The sequence below is a fragment of the Echeneis naucrates genome, chromosome 6 (assembly GCF_900963305.1).
Source record: "Echeneis naucrates chromosome 6, fEcheNa1.1, whole genome shotgun sequence".
NCBI lineage: Eukaryota > Metazoa > Chordata > Actinopteri > Carangiformes > Echeneidae > Echeneis > Echeneis naucrates.
Genome location: NC_042516.1, coordinates 10643515 through 10666314, shown reverse-complemented (window position 1 = coordinate 10666314; position 22800 = coordinate 10643515). Strand labels below are relative to the sequence as shown.

The following is a 22800-nucleotide window of genomic DNA, read 5'->3' as shown; positions in this document are numbered from 1 at the left end:
AAGGTTCTTCAACTATTTTCAGCATAGGACCTGAATTGGGTAAATTTAGAGTCCCACTGGGAGCTGGACTCATTATACTATAGTATTAGTGCCCTTGTTGTGTGGGGATCTTTCCAAAAGAAGCCTGTGACCCATTTCGCAGCCTAACTTGTGCAGGCTGCGTTTTCATTAACATAATAATAAAATGTTAAACTAATTGAGCACAAAATAAAAGCCAGCTATTTGGGAATATAAGTAATTCATGATTAGAGCTTACTCTGTGTTAAGATCAAACTCTACTCCTTTCCATTGCATACAACATCGCTGAACTAATCTTTATACTACATGGTAAATTATGAGTTTTTTGCATAGGAACATAAATGGGAAAGCAAAAGGCTTGGTTAGTTCTGTTTACCCTCCTGATAAGGCAAGGCATTCTTACGGCCCTATGTTGGTTGAACCATTACGTAAATGTGGGAATAACGAAATCTATTCTGTTGATTGTGTCATTCATGTTTGTGTGTCTCATTTTCCTTTACATCACAGAGCAGCTACCCTATTTGGGAGGACTTTATCACCAAAGCCGGCAAACTGCAGTCGCAACTCAGGTGAGAGTATGTTTGTATGCATGTACTACTCATTCATGTTTCTTTATATTTTTCTTGAAAATAGGCAGTACAACAGAAAAGGTTCTAGACTTGACCGAGGTGGTAAAAGCGTAATGCCGAAGCAAAGAGGAGTAGCATTCCACAAATTATTTTATGAAACATGTCCAGCATGTTTTCCACATTATTATTTTTTATTTAGGACTGAATTGTGTTCTTTTAGTTGCAAAGCACTGTCTTCTTTTGTAACTAGCCTTATTGCCCTTCAGATGATCTCCTGCCAAAGTTATTCCAAGTCTTATGCTCACAGTGGATGGCACTCCCAGCCACCTCTCCTAGTTGGCTTTAAGTGGCACACGTCACTAGACAAACAACATATGACAGTTGAAATAAAAGCTCATTGTCCAACAAATACACGATAACCATTATCGTGTAGTCTAAATTATTCTTTGATCAACAAAGCATGGCAGTTCTCTGCCCATTTAAGTGTCCACGTGTCCACAGATAGACTAAGACTGACAGTTGTATAAAGGCCCAGGGGTTGAACAATACCTTCCAGGGGCCAGTAATCAGTATTAAGACTAATTAATGGTGATATGTTATTCAAGTGCCTGCATCATTGAGGGGTTAAATATGTGACCCTACCATGCTAAGTCTCAGGAGACTATTTGTGGCATTGCTGCTAACAAGAAGCTGTGGAACAGTAGGATCTCTGTCTTTGGATACTGGAGCAATGAGAAGACAATTGTACTTGAGAGAAGGTGAGTTGAACACTATGCCAGAGAGATTTCTTTATCCATTCATAGGCTATCTGATGATGAAGACGTGAAAACATCCTCTTTGGTCCAATATATTAATTTGGTAAAATTTATAATCATTCATTTTTACAGCTTTGGTTCCTCCTTTACAGACTAGACTTCACTTGCTCATTCATAGAAAAGCTTCGCCTACGCCCTACTTCAGGCTGTGGTGGTTGTGGCATATGGTTGGCTGTAATGATGCCCTTTCTGCTAAAGCACTAATAAGAGTGTGCTATCTGGGCTTGCACTTGGTGACCTTCAAATAAGACTTTTTCTCTCTGCTTTAAAAGTTGACTCCAGCCACTACAAATGTGACTAAACCAGACCATTTGACTGCATGATAACCCACCACCCAAGGACGTCTGTAATCTGTTTGGGGACCAGACCAGATAGAGGGGAGGCACACACATGCACGGTAAAATACGTGCAGACCTCTTTGGTCTGTGTAAGTGACTAGCCAGCAGTGGTAGCGACAGATATGTGTTTGTGAAATGACAACCCAAGGCAGCATACTCTGTAATTTAGCCCCTCTGCTCCCCTCTCACAAAGCAACTAGGAAATCAAGCAATTACAGCGTTTGGGCTGTTCAGTCATTTTTCTGGCTATTTCGTTTTTAAGGAGCACACAAGCGCGCGCACACACATGTGTACAGAAAAGAGCTTTGAAGAACATGGGCAGAGTGGAATATAGGCTGATTTCTAATGGCAGTCCTATTTTAACTTGTCAGTGTTTGGCCTGTTTGGTGGATCGTGGTTGATGCAGCTCTGTCAGAGCTAGGTTTAAACACCCTGGTTTAAAGTTCATTATTTGAAGAAGGAGACTGTCTTTAAAACAGAAAATTCAATTGATCACAAAATTAATTTGGTCTGAAGAAATAGCCTTTTCTATGATTCAGAATAAATACAGTCACTTTCCAGTTTCTGTTGAACTAAGAATAGATGGGGGCAGCAGTGCTGAATATGTCTTTGTCAGAAAGCACACTCTGCTGTACTACACCAGGGTCTATAGGGACTAAATTGGCTTGGTCAAGACCTTGTAGAATAGAAATGTTAGTCATTTGTCTTGACTTCAGGAGAGGGAGGGTTTGCAGATTTTAAGGCCAGTGGTTGTAGTCAGGTCATTGATGAAATACTGTACAGAAGTGAAAGATTGTAACAGCAATGTTGTTTTTTTTTAATCTCATACAAACACAGAAGTCATAGTTTTCTGCCTGACTTTCAGAGCTGAAATTAAGCCTGATTATTCCATCTTTGTAATTTAGTAATAATTTGCTTCCCGAGTAGTTAACAAATTTCACTGTCAATTGAGCCAGGACGTGTAAAATTTCACATGATTCATTTTCATAATGCTGCTGCTGCTGTTCTCAGTGGAGTGAAAAGATAATAGTCTTCCCGTTCCTCTCATCATAGTTATGATTTTCATTGGATGCACTGGATTTACCAGTTTAATAGTCTGGCACTTCTCTTTTAAAAGCACATTACAGATTAGAGCAGATAGTCATAACTTGTAAATGTTGTAATTTAGTGTGCACTGAAAATTAGTGCACAGGCTATTCATACCCACACAGGTTGAGGTGAATTTGAAGAATTAGTCCTCCTCCATTATTCCATCCACTTTGTGCAGTGCACCAGTACCACTGGCAGTGAAACAGCCAAGGGTTAGGGTTGTACAGTGTATTTAGGTATGAAAGCCTCACATTGACTCCTCCAAACACACTTGTTACTGTGGTCAAATAGTGCAATCTTTGTCATGTCTGATCATAAAACTTTTCTCCAGAAAGCATTTGGTTTGTCCACATGACCAGCTGTAAATTTCAGTGACAAAATTGACACCTTCGAGCAGGGGCTTCTTTCTTGGTTGGCACCTTCCCAGTCCATGGTGATATAAAGCTTGCTCCACTGTGGACAGTGGCACTGGTGTTCCAGCAGTTCGTAGTGCATGGCAGGCATGACCCTTGGTGGTTCCTGAACCCTCTAACTTTCATCTGAGGGTAACAGTTTGAGTTTTCTTCCAGACCTTGGCAAAGTGGTGATGCAGCAGCAACAACAACAGCAACTTGTACTGAGGTACAATTGTACCTTGAACTGATGATTGTGGAATCTGCAGTTGTTCATAAATGGCTCCAAAAGACTTTCCCAATTTGTGTAGATCTATAATTCACTTGTTTAGATTTTCCCATTTCTGAGTATCGGTAAATCCAATTAGTGTTGTCAAACAATTCCCTTTTATGCTGGCAAAGAGACGCTGCAGTAAATTATGATCACTAATGAGAAGTTAATAGAGCTTGGCCTTATCAAGTTAAGACATAAAACGGCATTGGGCAGCAGTGGTTCAGTGGGTTGGGAACTGGCGGATCACTCTCAGCCCGGATACGGGACGAGCCCGGGACGGAGATGTGTCAGCGTTCAATAAAGCACCGTGTCCTGGAGTGAAAAACCACTCCAGGTGTGCTGAGCAATAGCATCGCCTTCACTCTGAAATCTCTTCGTGTGTGGGTGTGGATATACGTATCTCAGTGTAAGCAAATGTGGAATGGACAAGACTTAGCTGCAAGTGTCAAGTATGATCTACGGGGCAATATGTACATGTTATAAATTAGTGGAGGCAGATATCAGCTGGAGGTTCCTCTGGTGCCCACACTGAGCTGTAAATAGAAAGGAATCTGTGTGTGCCTGCATGTATGTTTCTTTTTCCAATTGCAGGACAAGCCCTTGAATCCTCTGGTCGGATCTGCAACAACACAGCACATAATAGCCAATATAACTGAGTTTTTCAGTAAAAGTGGAAATGATTCTTTCATCATTGAGTGGATGCTAAGACTTGGCAGTCATTTGAATGTAGGTTCTCATATGCTTTGTTTCGTCATCAGTTGTCCAATTCTGATTGGTTTCTGCATTGTGCAAAGGTAGATGTCTTTTATGGGTTTCAAAGCAGGTCTGGATTCAAATTAATGCTGTGAAAATGTCAAAATCCATTAGTCCACAGAATTTGACAAAGCCTGCATATAGAATTGTGTCCTAGAATGAGCCGCCAGGGCTAAACTTCATCGTCTCAACATAGCAGTTGGCACCCTGAGCCTTATACTAAGACTGGCTCACCTGGATCCACTATACGCTGTGTTTTTATTCCTTCAGTCAACAAAAAGCCAGTTTGAAGAGAGGCTCAATCTCTGACCTGTAGTTACTAGAGTTACAGAGAGGAGCCTGAGAGAGAATGGAAAAAGTACATTGAAATGGTTTCTTGGTGCACAAAACCTCAAATATATCTTATTTTGAATGTCACAAGTTCAAATTGAGAATTGTACTACTACAAATGGAAAAGTGTAACACTTTTGGACAGTTGAGTTAACAAAATACTGAGCTAATGTTTTTAGCCCAGCTGTGAAAGAGATTTTCATTGGTTTTAAAGGTTTTGTGTTGACAAGATAACAAGTGATTTCAAATTAAGCTAGTCGGGGTTAGAAAAAACATGCTTTTGTGACTGAACATACCTTAGAAAGTTTCCAGACAATTGTTTCTTTGTGACACACTCTTGACTGATGTCTCTGCTGAGGGGATCAGATATCTCTCTGTCTCACACACACACACACACACACACACATTTACACATACCAAGAGCCTCTGGTCTCTCAGATGAGCCTCTCATCTCTATACCTGTGATCTTAATCATGGAAATTGTCTTTGGCCAATCCATTTTTGCCACTTAACCAGTCAGCAGTTCCTCCAGCGGGCAGCCTGTTGCCAGCTAGCAGAGTAACTGGTCAGACAGGAGGCGAGACAGGCAATCAGTTGGGATACCACTGAAATGGTGTCCATAATGATTAAAACAGAAAGTAACCTTACACCAAGCTCCCATTTCTTTTTTCTTTTTTTCTTTTTTTTTTTTATGAGGGGAACTGGATTTTGCCCTGCCTCTGTATAGGCAATGTTTATACTGCAGTGTAAAAATACTTGATAAATCATACAGGATGACAGATAAGCAGGTATGAGTGGTAGACTCACTACAATCCCCTGTTTCATATTAGCGCTGAACAGGATAGATCTTTTCATTGACCTGTAAGTGTGGCAAACTAAGCTGCTCTGCTGAGCCAGTCAGATTCCAGTGGTCTCTAAGTAATCACATAGACATTCCTCACACAGCAGGGCACGTTTAAGTTTTAACTGGCACAACCATACTTACTTTCATTTTCAAATTATGTGGGTTGATTTTGGCATCATAATCAAAAATGTATCACCCATGTGCGCACATGCAAGAGTTTTTTTTTTCTTTCTTCCCTCTTTCAGATGAAAAAGAGGTCTAATAAATTCTAATAAATTCTTCCCTACGTCTTATCAGTTTTTGTGTCTTTGTGGACCAACACTTGTATGTAATTACTGCAGTTGGTCAGCTAGCCATGTATCTTTTATTGTGCCTATTTATGCCACCTTTGTCTGATTAGAATATTATTTTCATTTTGTGTAGTTTTTGTTTTATTCATGTTTTGCCTAAATCCTCATCTTCATTTTCTTTTCCAGAGCGACAGGGGTTGCTGTGGCTGCCTTCCTTGATGCCTTTCAGAAAGTGGCCGACCTCGCTACCAACTCACGAGGTAGGAATAGTCACACAAATGCTGCTGAGACACTGAGTGCATTGAGTGGTCTTCTCCCCCTGTTCTTCATCTCATAAAGGAATCTGGAACTCGTCAAGATGGATCACTGTACTCTGCAGACTGGGTTAAATTAGTCAACTCACTGTTAAACAATGTGAGAGTCTGGGCAACTATGTGTTAGTGTGTTTGTCTGCACTGCTCTACTGTGCAGGTTCAGTCTTTCACCCCACCGTGATGAGATCTCTGGTTTGTTTGCTTTGTCATATAGGTAGTAAATCTGTCAGTATTCTGTTTGAAGCGCTGACTGCTCCTGGCTTTGTCTCCAACCTCTACCCGCTTTCCCCTGTCCCCTTCCCCCATCACCCTTACATACACCCCACCTCTGCTACATCTGGACTCTGGTAGAGTCCGCTTCAACTCTGTATGTGTGTGGACGGGAAGGCTAGAAAGTGAGAGATCTCATCTCTCTTTAGCTTTGACACCTCCAGCCCTGCTTTGTACTATTAATAGGAACTGAAAAGACACATACATTCATCACCTCACTCACTGCAGAGAGAAAGAGAGAGGGGGGAACACAGCTAAAGAGAGATGGGGGAATGTAGAGAGTTATCATTTTCTCTCCATCCTTATCTCAGGGTAATACATACAGCGTAAATGTTTGCCGTGAAGGAATGGTATTCAGTGAGCTAAAGAGTGTTTCGTCATCTTTCATCTACTTTTACATCACTTTCTCTGCCTGTTCTCTTTGCATACTGTGTCTTAGGTGAACATTATTGCAAAGCACCTTCATCATTTAGTGCTCTGCTGCTCTGGTTTAACTTTATAGCTGAGCTCTGCAGCAGGAAGGCAAACATGGATAATGAGTTATAATGAAATGCTGTATTACAGGTGGATCCCCTGTTTACATGACTTTTGTACCAGGGTACAATGAGCTTTGATTACCTAAGTTACAGACCATATTTTGAATAACGGATCCGATTCATTGGTTTATGATAAATACCACGCCTCTGGTTGGTGGGGCAGACTGGGGGTACCACATATATTATCACTATAAGGTTTATTTTGCTTATCATACTTTTTACAGGCTTATGAATGTCCATCTTAATATAGAGGGGGGGGGAATAAATATATATATATATATATATATATATATATATATATATATATATATATATATATATATATATACACAAATTGTGAATTTTTAATAATGGAATACAAAAATGGAATAAAAAAAATCTTACTGACTATTTTGGTGCTGGTATAACCCTCCAGCTTGAGTATTCTTTGAAACATCTGGGGAAAATACCAATATGGGCTACTGTTTTGATTTAAACTACATTTAACTCAAGTCCTATCTCACCCTCACATGCATATACACAAATGTGCTCTTTGTACTTTGTACTACTAACTAATGGCTGTCTTCCTGTAGATAGGGGTGTTAGATTTTTTTTCTGTTGTGATAAAAGAAGTTTTTAATTGGGCGTGCTCCAGAGAGCTCTGATAGTTACTGATACTGGCATCAATGGCCAACATGTGTTTGGAGTATAGCATTGATATTGAACTGAAGGTTTCATATTCTTTGTCTGTTTGCTTGGTTTAAAGATTTTTTTATGTATTTAGGTAATTCATGTGCCTCTGAACAAATATTAAAACACATTTACAACTGCAGAGCAAATATGAAAGTTTCTGTCATCAAGTTCACTTATTTTAAAGAAACTAGCAATGTGATGTTTGTAGTGGCCATGGATTTCTAGTTGCTTAGAGGCATGAAAAATTGGATAGTATCCACTGCAAACCATAAAATCCATTTGGGGAAGCAAACTTGATGTCTGGAGTATAATTTACTGAGGTCATGTTTGTCACCAAACTAAACTGCTCTACTGAAATTTACTGTATGTACAAAACGGCTGTTATGTGCATGTAATGGACCTTTAGGAGATCCCAGGGATGGCATCTTGCTGAATATATCACCTAACTCTGTTATTCACTTGAAAGCAGAAGAGCAAAGTGTATTTTGTAACTTTCTCTAAGTCATAGCCTGTTTCCTGGAGTCATTACTATGGTATATGGAAATCAGGGCCAAAGTAAAAAAAAAAAAAAAAAAAAAGTAAACAGCCCTTCTTTTTCTTACCAGCACACTGTCAAGATATAGCAACTGTTAATGTTAATGTTCTCACAATAACAAAAAAGGTGCATGTACAGAAAAGCAACCAGAGATTTGTACAGACATTAATGGTCATTTAGTGTCTTAAGAGAACAAAACTTTCAGCCGCACTCATAAATGGTTGTACTGTTGCACCCTTGCAGACATTGACAGTGATGGCAGCTCATAAAAACTCAAGGTTTTATCTATATGCTCAGGAGGGCTTTGATATCTGGCAGCAGCTAAGTTTATCGGTGTTTAGGTAAAAGTTAATTTTATCACTGAAGCAGCATGATTAGAAAGCAGTCTTTCAAAAATTTGAACATTGGAATGAAAGCTTGCATCTTTGTCAACACATGTATGTGTGAAATAATCATTCCAATCATTTCATTAAGGCTTTAAAATAATCCTTTATGGACCAGCCATTTTTAAGTTTCCTCGGTTACACTCACATTGAACAACTGATATATCCCACATTTTAAAATTTATGACACATGGAAAAACAACACAAACTACAAATTTTACATCTTTCAACAGCATATAAGGTGTTTTGTTCAAGGAGGAAATTAAACTCACCAATGTAAACTCTTAGTATGTCATAAACCCAGTACAGAGAGATTGGTGTAGTGACCCGCTGTGTTACCAATATAGTTATTAATTGTTGTTAGGGCTTAAATGCATGTCGGTTCAAGTTCTTGAAATAAAATCTTAAAATGGCCCATGACTTCATGACATTGAGGCTATTAAGACACACAAAACACCTTGAGCTGATCATTTTATTGGTGTATCTTTATTTTTTATTTTTTTATTTTTTTATTTTTTTCTGAATATCAGACAGCATCATTATCAGTTTCAGAAGACTGTTGGAGTCCTTCTCTCAAGCCAGCTGTATTGTTGTAGCCTTGTTATTGGTCATAGTGTGTCAAGGGGTGATGCGTATGTGATATATTAATCCAAGTGAAGCTAAATGAGGCAAAACTGAACTACTCAAGATTAATGCAGGTTGTTTTTGTTCCAAATATGTCTGTTGATTTACAGCGGAAGATCGGTGTGAGTTAAATAGCTATAATTGTTATTTTTAGAGCAGGTCAGGTTGTGGAACAACCTGCTAAAGCTAATCCTTGTGGTGTAAATTGAGTTTTGGAAATCCTCCAGCAAAAGACTGTCCCACCAGCTGTTGCATGTTGTTTGTGTTTCTGCATTTGTTTGAGTGATTTATTTTAATTGATTTATTAGAACCACATGACTTTGACAAAGAAGTAAAATCCTGGTGCTCTAGTCTTTTCATTACACTAGTCTGATGGCTGGTGGTTAAGGCTAGAGAAGAAATGAAGATTAACATGCAGAAATTAATCTGTTTTATCAAGATGTCTAAATGTGAATGTTCCTTTCTATTTTACCCCCATGAGGCCCCTTTTCCCTAATCTTATTCTGTCCCTAAGCACACATTTATCCAGTTTTTCTACCTGCTGCTTTTGTTCTTCCTTTACTGTTTATTTTAGCAGTAGATGCTGAGTGTAAATAGTTTATCTTTGGCTACGTTGTGTATTTTCAAAAGAGATTAGAAATTTTTTCTAGCATGGCCTAAAACACTGGTTGACTGGCTTTGTCTGTCAGCAGTGAGGCTCCCGAAGAGGTCTGAGCGCAGTTTAACACCACTTAATAATTCAAGGTCTAACAATATACATCAACTCCAAGCAACAGATTTTTTTATTTTGAAAAGGAGTGAAAAGTGAAAAGGAGATCTAAAAATCTAAAAAATCTAGAGACTCTTAAGAAATGTTTTATTTGCTATCCAAAGTGTTGTCCCATGGTCTTTTTTTTTTTTTTTTACTTTCTTTGCATTGTGTTCCAATATATTTTTCATTTTCTCTTGAACATGCCCACAAAGAAAAGATTCCATACTGTCATGTATTTGTACCCGCATACTACTGAAACGCATACAGTGGCCTCACAGAACTGCCTCTGCCATGAAGCATCGTCACAATGTTTGCTCTGATAGGTAAAATGCTTCTATTGGATTTACACTCATGTGATTAGGTGGTAATGATGAAACATGTTTAGGATCTGGCTTGATGGAAGTACTCAGACATCCACAGCCACATGGAATAAAGCCCACAAGACAGAAAAACTGGAAACTTTAGTTTTCACAATTTAATTAGATCTAGAATTTAGTGTGCTCGAAACACAAAACTGGTCCTCTGCACGTCTGCTCTAGATAGACTTTGTTTGTTTCTTCTAAAATTGAAACAATGTAATACCTAACAAAAGTTTTGTTTTTACAATGAGAATAAGAATATAGCCAGTAAAATAGCTTTTGTTCTTGTTGCACTGATTAAAGATTTTGTTGGTTTATATATTAAAGGCATATTTTAGTGCATTTGTCAGAATAAGTTAATTTCTCCTGGCTAGATCAAATATGAACAACATAGTTACAGTATAGCAGCCGGATTCACCTTTGTTGAGTTTTTGTTGTCTTTTGTTAAACATAGAAATGTGATCAGAGATTATGCAAGGCAACTTAAAGAATTAGCTTTATAGGCAGAATAATCAGACTAAATGTTTTGTCAAAGATTGACTAAAGCTAGGTCCATAGCCTTGAATATGATTGGACATGTTGTGAATGATTTTGGTTGAGAAACTACCAGGCGATGTTAACTATATTCTCTACTGTTGAAAACTAGAAACAATACTGGTTGTTTTGTGAACAATAATACAAAGCTCCATTGAATCTAGGAGGAGATGAAGAGAGACTGAGGGCAAGCGCACAAAGACAAGCTAATCTGGAGAATAATCATTTCCCTTGTTTCATTGACATCTCAGTTCATTTTCCTTGAAGATCTCCCGTTTCCCACTGTTTTGTATCAAATTATAGTTTCGTCATAGTTTCCTTCCTCATACAAAGGGCTTGTTTATGTGTCTATTTTGGTCTGCCTCTGATGCATTTTTAAGTATCTTTGCATGTGTCTTCCTGGTGTAATCTATACCAGGGCTGACCCTCTTTAGTATAACATTCAATGAGTGAGTATGAGAGCGACAGGGCAATGTAGTTGTGAGATTTCTTCTGTCAGCCTGTTAAAACAGCTGATGGTAACCAGGTTGCACAGAAAGATGAGGTCAATCCATACACCAGAACAGACAAGGAGAGTCAACGTTAAAAATAGCACAGTAATGCGATTTTGAGCCTTTCCAGGAACTAAAGACAGATCATTTGTATCAAATTTTTATCTAAATGCAAAGGCAACTATGACAAAGGCCATAGTAAGGTCCTAATATGTAGACAAAGATGTACCTGAACAAGTGTTAAGAATCTTAACATCTCCTTAGGTTCATGAAGAGCAAGTTTTACCAGTTTGAGTCATGATTAGAGGGCAGTTTTGCTTCACCCATCTTTAAACTCTGATCTTGAGAACGACTGTTGGTGGGGAGGACAAGGCAATGAGTGGCATCCCATTAAGATACTGTAATCTGAAATGTGCTTACTTCACTGTTTGTACCATAGTGTATGAAACCAAGGATTTGTAGATTGTCTCACGCTTTCTTGGTTATTGCATGTTCGAAAATACATTCACAAGTAAATACACAACTCAGACTTTTCAATGCATTCAAAGCATAATGGTTTCTTCACAGTTATAAAAATAACTAAGGTTGTGTCACATGTGAGTCGGCAGCTGTCAGGACACTGCCTATACATGCAGAGGGAGTATTTGTGTTTGTGGACATATACAGCATGTTTGAGTGTGTGCCCCTGTGTATAATAAACTCACTGGCCCTGTCAGCAGCTCTAGTGTTGAATCTGCTTGGACACGTCTGGCCACGCACAGATGAAGTAGACACCAACCCACAAAGCTAGCATGTAGGAGCCTGTTGGCTCTATGGGGACATAAAAACATTATTCAGTTGTACAAGTGGTGTTTTTTTTTTTTTTTTTTTAAAGATGGTAATTATAAAAACACTAGAGTGACCTAGCCAGTTATTCAGATTGTTTTGCACTGAGACAGTTTGTCATTAACTAAAATAATTGCATTTGTTTTAATGCTTGCACATTTTGTTTTCATTATAGATGCAGTTAGCAGTTTAAGAAGTGCACCTTCATAGCAATAAACCAAAGCACTGGGCTGTGCTTTTATTAATTTCATTTATTCATCTTCTACTGCTTATAGGTTTCCGGATCATGGGGGATGCTGGAGCCAATCTCAGCTCACTTTGGGCGAGGGCGATTATCAAGCGATTAATGCAAAAATAGTTTTTATAAGATTAGGGAAAAAGACATATGTACAACTTACTGACTTTATAATCAGCAAGGTTCTGCCTGCAAGATGTAAATTCACAGCAAGAGAATTTTTTCCCAGTACACTGGGAATAATTTATTCAAGACTTAAGTTAGGTATGTTTTAATGACAGTGATGATTTTTATCAAACTGCCATACTGGTTGAAATGGCTTTGCCACATTTCTCACTGCCTGTTTGTCACCCTGCGTCAAGTTTTGACTAAGTGCCTGTGCTACATCTTTGTGACCTCCATACGCTGCCTAGCTTTAGCCCATTGTATAACCTCTCCCATTAATATCAGTGTTGCCCCTCCTTAAGGAATAGTTTATTTCCATTGAGGCTTTTGCGTGCATACAATGAGTTCAGCATCTGAAAATAACTTCCAATCTGGAGGTGTATGCTCCTCCTTTGAAACAGTCTTTGTTTTGTGTCTTAGACATATAAAAAGCTAAATTGGCAAATACCTAAAGGACAATTGGTATGCATTTGGTCTCAGTTTTATTCCATGTCCTTCATGACACTGGCGTTGCTATGTTAAGTAGATAGTCTGAGTGAGTGGAGCTGTAAAGCCCATATGGGGCAAATTTACCTACTACACTTAACAGTCATCTGGAAAAGCACTTGATGCTTCTGTTAATGCAGGGCAGAAACTGTTGCAACTGTTATCTATTATCTATGTATGTCTCAATTACAAACATAGATAACATAGTCATATATTATTACTGTTTTCAGATTTTCAGTCTTAGTAATTGTAAAAGTAAAAGGCAAGTTAAAGTGACAGCATCCACAACAAAAACTGAGGTTAACCAACATTCTCACTGATTTGACATGGATCAGCTTACTTGATGTGGATATGAGACAATGGGGTCCACAAAGTCTAAGTGGGCGACAGGAAGATGAACTATCTGTATGTGTGTGTATGAACTAGATGCTGGAGCTTGTCCACACTAGAGTCTCAATGAGTCCCTGGAGCCTAAACACCGCACATTAATAAGCATGCGCCTAGTGTGTGATTCTCTCAGTTTTGAGTGTGTGTGTTTGTGTGAGACAGACAGAGATTTAGAATGAGGAGTCAAGTATTGCGCTTGCAGTGATTACAGGGTCCATGTGTCCATACTCAGCCAAGCGTGTGTGTGTACGCACGCACACACGCATATAAATTTCCTGGTTGCTTCCTCAATGAGACCTCTGTTCTCGCTCTCATCCTTTCTTTGTTTAGTGTCGCTTGGCTGTATAATTACTGTGAAGAAGCCAATGTCCTGCTTATTATAATTGGAATTTATAAAGTGATCAAGTTACAAAGTTTGAAATAAGTAGACTAATAATAAGTAATACGTTTTTTTTGCACTTTTTCCTTTTGAGTTGCACAGAAAAACTCTCAATAGTCCGCTAAGCTTCAGCTGAATGCAGATGTACTTTCATTTCACTGGCTTCAACACAAGGGTGACACTTTCTGGTAAATCATCATGAACGCACTGGCTTTCTAAAACTTTGAATGCACTCAATTTGAATCTGTTGGAACAGACTTGACTTTAATTCAGCATTTTGCACATTTTTGTAAGCACTCTGTGTACTCTGCCATGGACAGACTCCCATACAGTTCTCTTTGCCCCTCTCATTTCATGCCTTGGCCCCTGTTATATAGCAGCCTTAGATTCTGAACTAACCCACTGTCTCAGTGCCTTCTCTGAAAGGGCTTTTCAGTCCAAAACCAGCATGGCCATGTACATTCCCGGCCTTCTGTTCCACCAAGACCTAAATCCCATCTCCTGGATGAGCTTAGGGGCTCTCAACTCACCCAGTCTTTTCTTATGTTCACCTTGACCCTTTCCTGGGAATCAGGAATCAAACAAATCACATGGAAACAGCAATTAGATCAGTTAATGGGCCAAATACACAGACTCGCGCAAAGACCCACAGATAAACTCAGGCTATCGACTAGTGCATGGATCTAGTGCCATCTTTCTCTGTGCTGCTCAACAATTTATGGGTCAAACCCTCTTAACGTGTCTCATGGTACTCACTATCTTTGCCCCTATAACTTTCAGTATAAAACACGTTAATATTGAGAATAACAAACTTTCTTTGAAAGATTAATCTGTAACCATCTGCCTTGATACAAATATCTGCTTGGTGACTTTACAAAGTCAGAGGTTGGCTCCAAAATGCCCTTGTCAAGATGAAAACATTTGTACGTGTAACGTGTGGAACACTATTCCTCTCTCTCTTTCTCAATGTGAGAGTGTGTGTGAGACACTGAATCGTCAGTGCATTTGACTATGCGTGCATGCAAGTGTTTGCTATGTTAGCGCTGTTTGCTCTCTGTTTTTGTTTAAACATAAACCCGGTTAGACCAGTGAGATTTGGATTTGGAACACCTGACATGCATGCAAAGCTGAATTGAAAACACACACTTATCTGGCAAATGGACTTCAAACTTGTCTTTCTCTGGCAATTTAATAGCATTTATTAAAAAGTTTTCTTAAATGATACTAATTTTCTCTGGGTAAAAAGGTGTCGAAAAAAATTGTTGTAAGGCCAAGTTGTGACCAAACATTTCCCTTTTCTATACTGTAATGCACACTCATAGATCCTGGATTTGATATAGTTTGTGAGAGACCTCAAGAGTGAACAGATACTTGCTTTGCAGCCAGAAAACAAAAATTGAGCAAAGTGTTTATATTCCGTATGCCCAGAGATAAACTACCACATACCAAGAAAACAAGTATGTATGTTTATTGATGTGTTTCCCACTTCCCTTCCATAAATATTTAATTACAATCCAGTCCTTTAAAGGTTTGTTGTGTTGCTGTGCTCCCCCCTTCAATCCTTTTTCTGCAAAATTATTCTCACTTAGTCACCTTGGTCATTTCTCTCATTCATGTCTTCCATCTCTATGCCCTCTTCTGCACTTATGCCCTCACCTCCTGTCTATGTCCAAGCTGTTAAGGCCAGGTGTATACACAGCTGGTCCATGGCAGGGAGATCAGACCATTTTCTGTTTACCATTGCAAACATTTTGCTCAGTTGCAACACCTCAAGGACAGCATTACAGATGAGATGGAAAACTCTGGGTGGCACAGACAGAATAAGCCACGAGGAAGAGCTAGGCTGTAATAGGAAGAAAAATATTGAAGGTGTGTTTGCATTCAATAGTGTGCAACAGCTACACATTTACAAAATACCCAAAGATCGTAACACACATGCACAGTGGGATACCATCATCAGCTTGTTGCTGTGTAACTGGGGTTTGTGAGCCATCTGCTGCATTGTGAACTTTAAAGGTGAACTTGGACAAAGAATCAACCCATTCAGTCCTTCATTGTCAGGGGAATAATGTTATTCTCTTTGGAATGAGGCACACATATAAATGTATCAGATCTATGTATCTATGTATGTATGTATGTATCTATGTAATCATTTAGTAATGTCTTCTCTGTTGTAAACTCTGCTGAATAAGCATGTCAAGCAATAATCCTTAAATGGATGCAAAGGATATGAGTTTTTCATTAAGTTTGTGAGATAATACAGAACTTTCAGTGACTGGATTACTCCGTCGTTCTGTAGACACTTCATAAAACTGTTTGAGTGTGCATGTGTCTCTGTCTGTACATGTGGGCGAGTGGATGGAGTGACATGCTCATGGGAGAATGTTGCCTTTCTCACTCTTTGACCGCAATGGCAGCCCTACACATACACAAGTACACATATGCAGACATACAAGCATGCAAAGGCCTAGACACACCCATAGTTGTTACTACAAAAAAGCTAGTGTTGTGTTGTAGTGACAAACAGCTCAGCCTCTCTAGTGTGTCTCTGGTTTAAATTATCACTAGTATCTTGCAGACTAGAGGCCTCTCATTCTTGTTTCCTGCAGGAAAGGAAAGGTCACAGGTTGATTCAGAGGCTAAGTACAGAAGTGGAAAAGCCAAATACTGCAGAGAGCAGGTATTTTTGATACCCTGCAAGGGGCACGTTAGGCTGCCTGGTAAATACCACTCCTGTCATGTGTCTGTTTCCACAGGCTAGTTACTCTTGGCTCATGTTAACTATGTGTCCAGACTGGACTTTCCCTCACAAACTAATGTGCCATACTTTGTACAGTCACATTCAAGATCTTCTTCCCTTTGTTGATAGTCAAAGGTTTTTTCCCCCCAGTATCAATTTTGTGTCTTGCCTTGATTTGGACCCTTTCCTTGTGAGAATGTTTATTGACCAAGGAGGATATTGACATTTGTCCCTATTCTGATGATGTAACTGTTCATCTAATCCTCCTGTTGTCTTCTCCAGGCTCTGATGAAAGCTGGACATTGACTGTTTAAATGTAATTGTTTATAAGGTTACTTATCAACACTCTTATGGCTATATTTCACTGAGCCTCAGGAGATTTTTTTTGTTTGTTTGCTTGTTTACTTTCTATCTTTTGTCCTTGTCCTCTATTTAAAAACAGTAACTAATGTTTGTGTAATTTGCTCTGAATCTATGTTCAGATTTGGTACATAACCCTAAATAGGCCATTGGCAGTGTCAAGCACTAAAATTCTTCCCATGCAGTCTGTAATTTGATTGGAACTTCTCCACCCTCTTTACTTGTATTACCGGTTTTTTCTCTGCATCATCGACACATACGTGCCTAAACAAAAAATTTATTTTACTGGTATTTTGTAAAAAAGTGATATACGCATGTATAATTTAATTTGAGTGTTGAGGCTAGTGTGTGTGAAACATTACCATAAAACTGAAGACTTGAATATCTGTGCCATGGTTACAATGGCAATCTAAGTTGAGTAATGCAGGTAACTACAACTGTGACTGAAGTCTTTGACGCAAAAAATGACTCAGACCCTGTGAGTCAGACCTTAGTTTATTCAGTTGCTGCAATCAGTTATTGCAGTTGAAGTATAAAGCCCTGTTTTCTCGACTGTTAATGATTAACTGCAATGTTAGACTTGTGGCACTTTTCGACCACCTGCTTATGTGATACTTGTCTGGTATTTCCACCAAAGAACATCTCATCAGTTTGAATGTAGTGTTTTGTTTTGGGTTTTTTTTTTTATTATTTTATTTATTTATTTTTTTTTCAAGTTGTTAGATAGTTGTTATAATTTCTATTCATTCTTTTCAATTCACCACAATTATAAGTGGCAGTAGCAAGCCTATAAATCTGTGGATTTAGTTTTTTGGTAGAAGTCCTAGTAAATCAGTTGTCTGTCTGTGGAATGTGTGTCAGACCAGAAAGAAGGATTTGTGAAAAATGGGGCATCAGAGCCTGGAAAAAAGGCAAAAGTGAGCTCTTGGGTAATCTGTTCTCTCTCTCTGGTCATTTTATGGCACATTAAAATCCCCTTGTTGGTGGCTTTAATTGGTTAGATTAGTGATAGCAGACTTAAAGCTGTTGCTGAATTGTTGCAACATTAAAACATTTCCCACTATTAAGCAAGCAGATATATCCTTTTAAGCCATCCACCCCTTTTGTTTTTTGTTTTTTTTATTTATTAATTTTTATATTTTTATTTTTATTTTTATTTTTTTTTTGGGGGGGGCGTGTTTGTTTGTTTACAAATCATTTATTTTTGTCTTGAGTTTGACCGCTCACTGAACTGGTCAACTGCTTACACACTAGATTAACTCAGGCACCATGTTAACATTATGGCACTACTTTCACAGACATCAGAGGAGGGCTGGGAGCAGAGGATTAGGGTACTACTGAAAGAAACCAGAAAGAAGTGAGCAGAGAAAGATAGGACTGTAGGATTTAAGAAGTAGATCAGAGAGTGAACAGCTCAAAGCAAGAAATCAAAGGAATACAGTAGAATAAAGAAGAGGAGGAGGAGGAGGGGTGAAATTACTCCATGGCCTACATTTGCATTACTATCTGCAGCTGAAACCAACATGTGCAGTTTTGACATAGTACTGTAAGTGTATAGTAAGCCAGTTGGCATAAATTAGCATATCAAGTCTGCCCGGAGACTGTTTGCTTGTTGGGGATTTCTATCTGGAGAATACCCTCCTACTGTCTTGTAATCCACTTGTACAGCATGTCTACTAGAGTTCCCTTTACTGTGCTGTACTCCCCTTCTGAAGAGTTTGTCTCCAGGCAGACATACCATGGTGATTTCTCTCTAAAAAAAAAAATACTTTCTTCATGTCTTTCCCTGACCAACAAAAAGGTGCTGCCATACTGTTAATGTTAAATGGTATGCAGTTCTCATATACTGTAGTTTTTATTTTGGAGCTTTTCTACCATCAGCGTGGTCCTCAGAAAGTGAAACGCCTGCTCAAAGTCAGGCGACCGAGTCAGCATTCCAGAACATTCTTTGGTTTAGCCATAAAATACTTTTTAATTGGTTCAGCTGTATGGATGATGGATTTAGGACGATTTTACAGATGCATTGTCCTAAAACCAGGGACTACAGTGAGCTATTATTTTTTTTTTTTTTTGGACAGTATTAGTCTTATAAAGTCAAAAGGCCTCTTAAGTTTTGTGTGCTGTAAAATTAACTAGAATAGTCCACAACGTTTAAACCCGCCCATGTTATTATTCCAATGACGTATACCAAATGGAATGGCTACATACTGGATGTATTCTTTTCTCTGTAAATACGGACTGGATCCGCGGAGAATATGCAAGAGTGCAACAAGGAAAATTAGAAAGTGCAGTACAGTCTTGTTATCTTAATTGGTTCCCATTCATTGCTCCATTTATTCATTCACAGTGCTTGGAGACAGAAATTGTGAAAAATGATGAGGATAACAGCAGCTACACATACAGTTTCTAAGCAAGTATTCAAGTGAAAAAGGGGACAGATGGCAGGCAATGGATACATGTCTTTCTTTGTTTATCTTTGACCACAAGCCCTTGTTAGCATTCACACTGCAGAATCACACAGAGGTGGCATACTGTCAGTCTCAAATTAGTCGTCTTTGTCATTTATACTCTCTCCACTCTTCTTTGTCTGCGCTCCACGCTTCATGTCTAAGTCCTGAATGTATCTCCATGTTTTCCAATAACCTTTATGTCAAGACAACAATTTTCTACAAAATTCTTTAGTATTCAGTTCAAGCTGCATCATTACAATGACACACTGACACACTTACAGTTACAGCACTGGCTCTGTTATTGAACAATCAACCACGCTTTGCTTTTGGTGCTTTACATCTCTGTCTTTACATGTCTCATACTTTCCACACTTGTGTGCAGTAATGTGATAAAAAAGGAGAATGAGGACAACTTAATAAGAAGAAAAGTAAAAATTGGAGGAGGAGAAAAGAGTTGGGCATCAGGGGAAGTACAACCCTGAGGAGATGAAAGCAATGTAAAGAAGAATAGGGTAACAGGAGTCTCATGCATTACTATTCAGGATGCATTTCACTGCATTGCAGTGGCACACTGACACACATTCGCAGCTGCGGCTTACACCGAGTTTATGTTCTTTTAAAAGAGGGACATTGTAAATATCTTTGTAGACTCCCAGCACAAGTATTATCCACTATTCCAAGGGGCAATTGACCTGTATCATTATTTAGGTCAATTTGATTATGTCCCAAACTACTGATAAAGCAGCATCAAGGTTGGTTGGTCCACAGTCCCTGTTATTAGACTATATGTGGTTTTATGATCTTTTGTTTGTTCATGACCAGAGGTTCAGGACCGAATGGCCCCTTTGACACCACTGTTTTGCTCAATGGCAGTGAATTTTGATCACAACCCCGGCATCAACTTTTTCTGGTACCTAGCCATGTTTAAGTGCAGCATACTGAATTACAGTGCATGAGAACCTTTCAGCATCTTTAGAGGAGTTGTACATATCTATTCTTATGTCTTCAGAAAGTCTTCTCAGTTTCTCTGCTAGGGGAAGCACGGTGGCATGATAGTTAGTGCTTTTACCCGAGGTCATGGGATTGGTTCCCGGGCATGAGGCCTTTCTGAGTTTGCATGGGTTTCCTCCAGGTACTCCGGTTTCCTTCCACCATCCAAAGACACGCATGTTAGGTTGATTGATGATTCTAAATTGTCTGAGTGGTTGTTTGTCTCTATATGTTGGTCTTGCAATGCACTGTCAACCTGTCCAGGGTGTACTCCACCCTTTCCCAATGCAATCTGTATCAGCTCTCTCTTCCGTCCTGGTTTTCCCCTGTCCTGTCTGTCGATGACAGCTGTTTGGGGTTGTAGACAGACAGTCCAGAGTTTTATGTGTCAGCACTAGTCGCACTGCAGCTGGTGCATGTGCGTTTACTCACCCACACATGTACATACATTGATGCCTTCTGAGGCTAGATTTGCTGAATTGAATGTGCTTCTGTGTGTGGGAAGATGGGGTAAGACAGATAGGCTGACAGACAGCTTGTTTCCTTAGGTGTCCAGGCGAACTTAAAAAAGCAAACTTATGATAAGCTCTTGACCGCTGTAGCTAGTATGAATTCATTCATTCATTCTTCTACCTCTTATGTGTTTCCGGGTCTTGGGGGTTGCTAGCTACATGCGGAGACAGACAGAGACCAACAACCACTCACACTCAGACCTACAGACAACTTAGAGTCACCAATTAACCCAAACATGTATGTCTTTGGACAATGGGAGGAAACCAGAGTACCCGGAGGAAACCCATGTAGGCACGGGGAGAACATGCAAACTCTGCACAGAAAGTCCGGGAACCAAACCCATGACCTTCTTATTGTTAAGCAACAGTGCTAAACATATGCCAGTTTTACAGTAAAACTGTACTGACTCTGTGATCACAATTTTATTTTATTTATTTATTTATTTGGATTTTTTTTTTTTTTTTTTTTTTTTTTTTTTTTGGGGGGGGGGTGAAAAACAAAAGATTTGGCCCATTTGTTGTTTTTTGTTTTTTTGTTTTTTTTACATTTAGCAAACTTGTGGATGTGTGGATATAACGTGTGTTTTCTCCAGCCCTTTAATTAGCTTGTGAATAGATTACCTTACCTCTGTCCAGCTGGGTGAGGGTATGAACATACAAGTGTATGCAGCTGTATGGGTCTACAGTCTTTTATCAGTGTAACCACTGGCCCAGAGTTAACAGCAACCATCTGGGGCTCATACACAGAGCTGGTTTTAGCTAGCCAGCCTCTCTGATGTCTCTTGTCAGAAGTACCCAAACAAAATCACTCTTATTCTCTTTTTACCTTTCCCCCTGATGCTATTCTATTGCCTCCATCTCCTCTTCTGTTTTCATGTATGAAATATATGTAGGTTTTTAACGTTCACAAATAGAACTTTCCTTTATTTCTCTACCTCCCTAAGTCACTCATCTGCTTTTTTTTTTTTTTTTTTTTTTTTTTTTTTGGCATAATGGCTCCACATGGTCCCCATGCTTTCTTTAGTGGCTCCCTTTCGTAGTTTCATGTATTTGTAGGCATGAAATTCCGAGAGAAAGTGAGACAGTATGTAATGTGAGGCATCTGTACTGTTTTAGTGTTCCTTTAAAAGTTTTAAGAATTGATTGAAATTAACAGATTTTTTTAACATGGTCTGTGTACTTATTGTTCATTTGAAAAGCTGTAAATAAAAACAGAAGTTTTACAATTCGTACAGTGTCACATTACCGCTGTCATGTTTCTTCCTGTAGTGATGCCATACTTATTTTTATTGATGGTTTTAAAATTGCAGTCTCATAACCAGAACATGCAAGATAATCCAGTTGTATAAATGCAGACAGAAGAAGGAACTTTTTCCTGTCATGTTATTTAATGCTAGCTTTGTTAGGGAGTTAATTGCAACATTAGCCAAGGAGTGGTCATTCACATGGGGCCTTTTGGCACTGTACTCCTCTTTACAACTCCAATGAGCTATGTGCCTTTATAAACAATCAGTCTCTCTGTCTTTCTCTCAGCATAGTGTGACATTTCTAGAAACAGTCTGGATGGGGGATGAGAACAGAGACAGACTTGGCAACCCAACATCAAATTGCCATCCCATCTTTTTGTCATTCTCTCTCTCGCTCTCTCTCTCTCTCACTCACACACTCACTCACTCACTCACTCACACACGCACACACACACACACACACGGAAAACTATCACTTCTCTCACAAATGTCCCCATAAACTCTTAAGACAGGGGTTTCCCCAGAAAGCTGTAATAGCAAAAACCAAGAACCAAAGCTTTGTTTGAAATGTATTAAACAAGTGGTATTTTCTCAGTATTAAAATCTGACACATGCATTGTGATAGACAAATAGATAAAGGTGCTGAGCTTATTAATTGACACCATGTTATTTCAGGAAATACCATAAATGTAGGTAAAAACACTGGTTCCGAGAGTTATCAAAAAGAGGTGTATTTAATATATTTTCTACTTTTCAGGTGTTGGCAGTGCACCAGTAATTTTAAACAAGAATGTCTCACACACAGTTATCTCTACTGACAGCCAGCTATGCCACTACACACAC

General features: G+C 38.9%; 1 protein-coding gene across 8 annotated transcripts in view; it reads left to right on the top strand.

The window, feature by feature from the left end:
• LOC115044698 (protein MTSS 1-like) overlaps window positions 1-22800 on the top strand; it is a 45281-nt gene that overhangs the window by 2055 nt on the left and 20426 nt on the right. For 7 of the 8 annotated variants that reach the window (XM_029503863.1, XM_029503862.1, XM_029503856.1 and 4 more), the window contains exons 2-3: window positions 526-587; window positions 5899-5972. In XM_029503863.1, the coding sequence (XP_029359723.1) occupies window positions 526-587; window positions 5899-5972 (136 nt within the window). Of the gene's footprint in view, window positions 1-525; window positions 588-1674; window positions 1800-5898; window positions 5973-22800 lie in introns of all 8 variants that reach the window. The other variant, XM_029503860.1, reaches the window with a different exon arrangement.